This window comes from Diaphorina citri, unplaced genomic scaffold, assembly GCF_000475195.1.
Source record: "Diaphorina citri unplaced genomic scaffold, Diaci psyllid genome assembly version 1.1 scaffold1043, whole genome shotgun sequence".
Taxonomy (NCBI): domain Eukaryota; kingdom Metazoa; phylum Arthropoda; class Insecta; order Hemiptera; family Psyllidae; genus Diaphorina; species Diaphorina citri.
In genome coordinates, this window is record NW_007378473.1 from 46,575 (window position 1) to 54,339 (window position 7,765).

Consider the following 7,765-nt stretch of genomic DNA (forward strand, 5'->3'; position numbering starts at 1 on the left):
ACTTAGTAATGCTGTGGCACCCAAACAAGTTCTGAAAAGGCAAAAGGCTCTGCTTTACCACAAATAATCAATGATTTGATTAGCCAGCCTAGTTAGCTTGGTTGGTAGCGCCTCTACCTTGTAAGCGCTAGGCCGCGGGTTCGATTTCCGGCCGGGGAGAATTTTATGCTGAACGGTTAATATTCGTTTCCGGATCGGCTGGCTTTCTCCTATCCTGTCTTCCTTCTCTCTTCGACTTCGGGACGATAAGACCTTAGCAGTTACAGTTCCCTCTATCAAACCTCTTGAAAAAATAAATAAATAAAACAAAATAATAATAATAAAAATTGGAGGGCGACATATCACTTCACAAGATTCAGGATATTGCTCTATGCGGAAGTGCCCAAATACTGAGGAAGACCATCTACTAGAAGCAAGAAGAAACCTGGCCTGAAGATTCTGGTTGAATCTTGGCCAGATTTTATTGATCCCGACAGTATAATATGTTTTACTAGCAGGTTACCCGTGCTTCGCCACGGTTTAGAATATTTTAGTAAAAGAAAAATTCTCCGTCAGTAGGAATCCTGACCAGAAGGAATGCTACCGTTGCACTACGCGCTCCCTATTGGCTTTACACCTTTTAGAAAAAATCACGTTACCTGTGTCCAGCCCTGAGCTGCATAGTACTGCTGATATTGCTGTGCAGTCCAGCCACTGTAGTTGGCCGTGTTATACCCTTGAGTTCCATAACCCTGGGCCGCGTTCCCGTAACCAGCATACTGCTGCTGCTGTTGGTTCTGAGTAGTAGCGGCTGTAGTTCCACTGGTGGCCACTGCAGAGCTAGTGTTGGCCTGCTGAGCGCTGTTGGCCTGAGCTACGGCTTGTTGACCGGCTGACTGACCGCTGGCCTGCTGTTGCTGGCCTTGTTGTTGTTGGTTTCCATAGCCAGCTGAAACCAAAAAGGATTTCAACATTAGGTATTGCTTTATACAGCTCTAAACTTTCCTGTCGAAAGCCTCCTCTCTTCTCCATTCCTGTTATCAAGTTCTCGATCTTATCTTCTCCATTCCTGTTATCAAGTTCTCGATCTTATCTTCTCCATTCCTGTTATCAAGTTCTCGATCTTGTCTTCTCCATTCCTGTTATCAAGTTCTCGAACTTATCTTCTCCATTCCTGTTATCGAGTTCTCAATCCTCTCTTCTCCATTCCTGTTATCAAGTTCTCGATCTCATCTTCTCCATTCCTGTTATCAAGTTCTCAATCCTCTCTTCTCCATTCCTGTTATCAAGTTCTCGATCTTATCTTCTCCATTCCTGTTATCAAGTTCTCAATCCTCTCTTCTCCATTCCTGTTATCAAGTTCTCAATCCTCTCTTCTCCATTCCTGTTATCAAGTTCTCAATCCTCTCTTCTCCATTCCTGTTATCAAGTTCTCAATCCTCTCTTCTCCATTCCTGTTATCAAGTTCTCAATCCTCTCTTCTCCATTCCTGTTATCAAGTTCTCAATCCTCTCTTCTCCATTCCTGTTATCAAGTTCTCAATCCTCTCTTCTCCATTCCTGTTATCAAGTTCTCAATCCTCTCTTCTCCATTCCTGTTATCAAGTTCTCAATCCTCTCTTCTCCATTCCTGTTATCAAGTTCTCAATCCTCTCTTCTCCATTCCTGTTATCAAGTTCTCAATCCTCTCTTCTCCATTCCTGTTATCAAGTTCTCAATCCTCTCTTCTCCATTCCTGTTATCAAGTTCTCAATCCTCTCTTCTCCATTCCTGTTATCAAGTTCTCAATCCTCTCTTCTCCATTCCTGTTATCAAGTTCTCAATCCTCTCTTCTCCATTCCTGTTATCAAGTTCTCAATCCTCTCTTCTCCATTCCTGTTATCAAGTTCTCAATCCTCTCTTCTCCATTCCTGTTATCAAGTTCTCAATCCTCTCTTCTCCATTCCTGTTATCAAGTTCTCAATCCTCTCTTCTCCATTCCTGTTATCAAGTTCTCAATCCTCTCTTCTCCATTCCTGTTATCAAGTTCTCAATCCTCTCTTCTCCATTCCTGTTATCAAGTTCTCAATCCTCTCTTCTCCATTCCTGTTATCAAGTTCTCAATCCTCTCTTCTCCATTCCTGTTATCAAGTTCTCAATCCTCTCTTCTCCATTCCTGTTATCAAGTTCTCAATCCTCTCTTCTCCATTCCTGTTATCAAGTTCTCAATCCTCTCTTCTCCATTCCTGTTATCAAGTTCTCAATCCTCTCTTCTCCATTCCTGTTATCAAGTTCTCAATCCTCTCTTCTCCATTCCTGTTATCAAGTTCTCAATCCTCTCTTCTCCATTCCTGTTATCAAGTTCTCAATCCTCTCTTCTCCATTCCTGTTATCAAGTTCTCAATCCTCTCTTCTCCATTCCTGTTATCAAGTTCTCAATCCTCTCTTCTCCATTCCTGTTATCAAGTTCTCAATCCTCTCTTCTCCATTCCTGTTATCAAGTTCTCAATCCTCTCTTCTCCATTCCTGTTATCAAGTTCTCAATCCTCTCTTCTCCATTCCTGTTATCAAGTTCTCAATCCTCTCTTCTCCATTCCTGTTATCAAGTTCTCAATCCTCTCTTCTCCATTCCTGTTATCAAGTTCTCAATCCTCTCTTCTCCATTCCTGTTATCAAGTTCTCAATCCTCTCTTCTCCATTCCTGTTATCAAGTTCTCAATCCTCTCTTCTCCATTCCTGTTATCAAGTTCTCAATCCTCTCTTCTCCATTCCTGTTATCAAGTTCTCAATCCTCTCTTCTCCATTCCTGTTATCAAGTTCTCAATCCTCTCTTCTCCATTCCTGTTATCAAGTTCTCAATCCTCTCTTCTCCATTCCTGTTATCAAGTTCTCAATCCTCTCTTCTCCATTCCTGTTATCAAGTTCTCAATCCTCTCTTCTCCATTCCTGTTATCAAGTTCTCAATCCTCTCTTCTCCATTCCTGTTATCAAGTTCTCAATCCTCTCTTCTCCATTCCTGTTATCAAGTTCTCAATCCTCTCTTCTCCATTCCTGTTATCAAGTTCTCAATCCTCTCTTCTCCATTCCTGTTATCAAGTTCTCAATCCTCTCTTCTCCATTCCTGTTATCAAGTTCTCAATCCTCTCTTCTCCATTCCTGTTATCAAGTTCTCAATCCTCTCTTCTCCATTCCTGTTATCAAGTTCTCAATCCTCTCTTCTCCATTCCTGTTATCAAGTTCTCAATCCTCTCTTCTCCATTCCTGTTATCAAGTTCTCAATCCTCTCTTCTCCATTTGCGGCCCGCCAACTCTCTACCTTGGTCTCTTGCGGCCCTCGGGTGCCCTAAGGTTGGACAACCCTGGCTTAGAACATTATAAAACATAAAATAATAATAAGATATTCGAAAAGCATATAACGGTAAGCAATAATGTCAATCAATCCCTCTTCACACTTACCTTGCCCTTGTCCCCGGAGCGGTCTCGACCCCCGGACCTGTCGCTTCCAAAGCCAGCACGATTACCGCCGAACCGGTTGCCACCTCCATAGCCACCTGACTTGTCACCGCCACCCCAACCTTGTTGCCTGTTGGCACCTCCCCAACCTCCACGACCACCTGGTAAACATACAACATATGGAGGAAATTTCTTGACCCCGCCGGGAATCGAACCCGGGTCTCCCGCGTGCAAGGCGAGTGCAGTGACCACTGCGCCATGGGAGCTGACAGAAGTTCAAAATGGTATGGATTGGCTTACCCCATTGCTGTTGGTTCCACTGATTCCATTGGTTCCAGTTCTGTTGATTCCACTGATTCCATTGGTTGTTCTGATTACCGCCCCACCCGCCTTGATTTCCCCAACCTCCCTGGTGCTGTTGCATGCTCTGATTACCCCAACCACCTTGGTATGGGCCCTGCAATGTTTATAATATAAGGCAATGTTTATAATGTGAGACGCCTAAAAAAAATTAACGAAAATGAGAAATAACAGTAAATATATCCCCTGGTGCTGTTGCATGCTCTGATTACCCCAACCACCTTGGTATGGGCCCTGCAATGTTTATAATATAAGGCAATGTTTATAATGTGGGACGCCTAAAAAAAATGAACGAAAATGAGAAATAACAGTAAATATACTAAATAAAATAATTAATGCATGAAAATTTTCAAATTGCTGGCCTTGTTGTTGTTGGTTTCCATAGCCAGCTGAAACCAAAAAGGATTTCAACATTAGGTATTGCTTTATACAGCTCTAAACTTTCCTGTCGAAAGCTTCCTCTCTTCTCCATTCCTGTTATCAAGTTCTCTTCTCCATTCCTGTTATCAAGTTCTCAATCTTATCTTCTCCATTCCTGTTATCAAATTCTCTTCTCCATTCCTGTTATCAAGTTCTCAATCTTATCTTCTCCATTCCTGTTATCAAGTTCTCTTCTCCATTCCTGTTATCAAGTTCTCAATCTTATCTTCTCCATTCCTGTTATCAAATTCTCTTCTCCATTTCTGTTATCAAGTTCTCAATCTTATCTTCTCCATTCCTGTTATCAAAAACGAGCTTCAGAAGAGAAGTTCCGAAAGGTAAAATACCACTTTTTTTCTTTGGACAAAATTTTCGTGACTTGCGAAATACGAAATACAAAGAAGTTCGAAATGGTATGGATTAGCTTATAAAGTTATGAAATAGGAAATTACAAAACTACAAGCTAATCCATTATTATTAAATATGTTTATATTAGACATCCTAGGTTATGAAGTTATGAAATAGGTAACTACAAAACTTATTACCTTTATATGATACCAGTCTAATCAAGGTCCACATACTTTGACAAATTATGGGGAACAAAAATATTAAAAAAAAAAAGATGAGGGACATACTACGGGATGTGCAATAGGACATGCTATAGATAGCACAACTCACCTCCACGGCCTCCATAGCCGCCTCGTCCATACTGGGGTCCTCCGCCTCGGCGATAATCTCCTCTATCCCGACTATCACGTCTCCTGTGGGGGCCTCCTCCTGGACCGCGCTGATCTAGGAAACGGCCGTAACCTGCGTCACGACCCTCCTGTAAATACAACACACATTAGAATTTATTTAAAATTAAAAAAAAAAACACACATTAGAAATAATTCCGAATTGAAAATACGGACTAGATTTTTCTGAACAACAAATTGAGTTAAGGGAACTGTGGGTATCGATCGCGTTACTTCAAGGTGCATTATTTTTTACAACCATGCTTATCTAGGAAAGGAAAAGCTTGGATTGAAAAGTTCGCCCCGGCCGGGATTTGAACCCAGCACCTCTCTGGGTTGAGAGACAGTGCTGTTGACCGCTCAGTCACAGAGGTGGGGTCAAAACAAATAGTAGAATGGAGCAGTTGCAAATGGGTAAAAATTATAAATAAATGGTCGATTCCTATGTAAAAAGTTGGGAAAAATCCAAATCTGAGGTCAGAACTCCGAAAAAATAACTTTAAAAGGTCGAAAATTCAATTTTTAATTGCCGTTCTAATGAAAAGTTCAAAGAGTTGTGACGTCAGATTTCACGTCAAAATGCGCAGAAACGCTTGCGCACAAACGAAGCGGAAGTCATGAATTATGACGTCATCGCCTACGGGAGCGTATGCCGTGACGTCAAAGTTCACGATTTACCGGTATATTTAAATCGATTTATCTCGGTATCTAGAAGTCGAAGAAAAAGAAAAATTCCGTTGGTCCTCACTTTTCCTGCTCTATGACTTTAAAACATCACCCAAGTAAGCGCAACCGATCTATTTAAATTCTTGTTCAGTGCATTTTCTGACTAATGAAATACAGAGAGGGTATTCCACAGGTTCCCCTCCAAATGAGGTTGGCCAGAAACTGCACTGGCGGTTTTTTTTTTTTTTTTTTTAAAGGGTTCCGGTATATTAAATTTAAATCGATTTATCTCGGTATCTAGAAGTCGTAGAAGAAAAAGAAAAATTCCGTTGGTCCTCACTTTTCCTGCTCTACGACTTTCAAACATCACCCAAGTAAGCGCAACCGATCTATTTATTTCTTGATCAGTGCATTTTCTGACTGATGAAATACAGAGAGGGTATTCCACAGGTTCCCCTCCAAATGAGGTTGGCCAGAAACTGCACTGGTGGTTTCAAAACACAGGCAATGGGAATAGTAGCTTTCGTGGAGAAGTATGCGTATTTGCGTATGCATCAATGCATCATTCGCTCCACATTGTGTGGGGGGAAAAATCAAAGGAGCTTTCAGCTAGATATTTGGGCGGGTCTTACCTTGTTGTATTCGTCGATGATTTTCTCCGCCTCTGGATGTTGCAGTTCAATATAGGTGACTTCTTCAAACAGTTCTCCCACTTCGGGTAGCTTGAAGTTGGCTGAAAACATAAAATAAACAAATAAACATTATGGAATCACAAATCATCTGTGGTGAAACTGATTCTTCACAATTTTTGGAGATATCACAAGAATAACAAGAGCCTCCTTTATCAATTTCATACACTTTCTTTTTATTCTGCTAATATGTCGCTGTCTCCTATTAGGGGAGGCCTCAGATACTTATCTGATTTTGTACTTTAATATTTAGTTATTATTTTAAGATATTTGTCAATAATTTACTGTACAAATAAAGGCTATTACTTATTACTTAATATGTCGCTACTGAAAGCTACTTCTGAGCAACCTCCGTGGCCGAGTGGGTATCACACCAAGCTTGCTCGCAGGAGGTCCGGGTTCGATTCCCGGCGGGGACGAGGTTTTTTCGGCCCTGTACTTGGAGTTCGGGGTGCACTCTGGCTTGTGAGGACAATTGAGTAGCAGCTACTTTAATCGAGTAGCGATCAGTGGCGGCATTAAAAAAACAGACTGTCTTACCTTTCATTTCCAGAATGACATTATCAGGGGGTACATCGTCTTTGCCTTCCTTCTCCCTATGCATTTCAAGCCGGGCCAGATAGTCCTCGTTAGTGGGAACTACCACTATTGCCTTGCGCTGGAACCCGAAGTATGATCGCATCTTGCGCTTCTGCGCAGACACATACACATTGGTCTGGGGGGAAAAGGTGCAAACATTGATTAACTGAGTAAAAGAAGATGCAAAAGTTGAGTAACTGAGTAAAAGTAATTTGTAATGGCATAATCGCCCTTCAAAACCCTTCATCATCTTCGTTGTCGTTATAATTTCGTGCCATGTTAGAATCTCTCGGGTAAATGAACTGACTGAAATCTCTACACTCAGAAGCAATTTTTAGTTGCCGTTCTAATAAAAAAAGTTCAAAGAGTTGTGACGTTAGATTGCACGTCAAAATGCGCAGAAACGCTTGCGCACAGACAAACAAAGCGGGAGTCATGAATTATGAGGTCATCGCCCACAGGAGCGTATGCCGTGACGTCAAAATTCACGATTTACCGGTATTTTTTAAATCGATTTATCTCGGTATCTAGAAGTCGTAGAAGAAAAAGAAAAATTCCGTTGGTCCTCATTTTTCCTGCTCTATGACTCTGAAACGTCACCCAAGTAAGCGTAACTGATCTATTTAAATTCCTTCCTTCTCCTCTTTTTCTCACCTGATCCAGAATGTAGTTGCGCCGTCTCGAGAAGCCCAACTCCAGCAGCCGGTTCAAACATTTGGTTGTCTTGTCCACGACCTGAACCCACGACCCCTTGATATGATCTCGCAGAGGCTCGCTATTAATCTGAAGAAGAAAACCGGGGGAAAAATGCACATGAGAAAATGATTTGAGGGATTTTTGTAATCGAAATTTCCTTCGGTGGGATTTTTCACACGTGATGTGAGATGTGGGAAAGGGGGTGTTTTTT

At 41.5% G+C, this 7,765-nt stretch overlaps 1 protein-coding gene across 1 annotated transcript in view; it reads right to left on the minus strand.

Moving 5' to 3' along the window:
- The window catches only part of LOC103513903 (TATA-binding protein-associated factor 2N), a gene marked incomplete in the record, with an annotated part of 30,351 nt that overhangs the window by 5,494 nt on the left and 17,092 nt on the right, over nt 1-7,765 (minus strand). Inside the window, 2 exon segments of the mRNA XM_017446000.2 lie at nt 639-928; nt 3,711-3,867. Coding sequence (XP_017301489.1) covers nt 639-928; nt 3,711-3,867 — 447 coding nt within the window.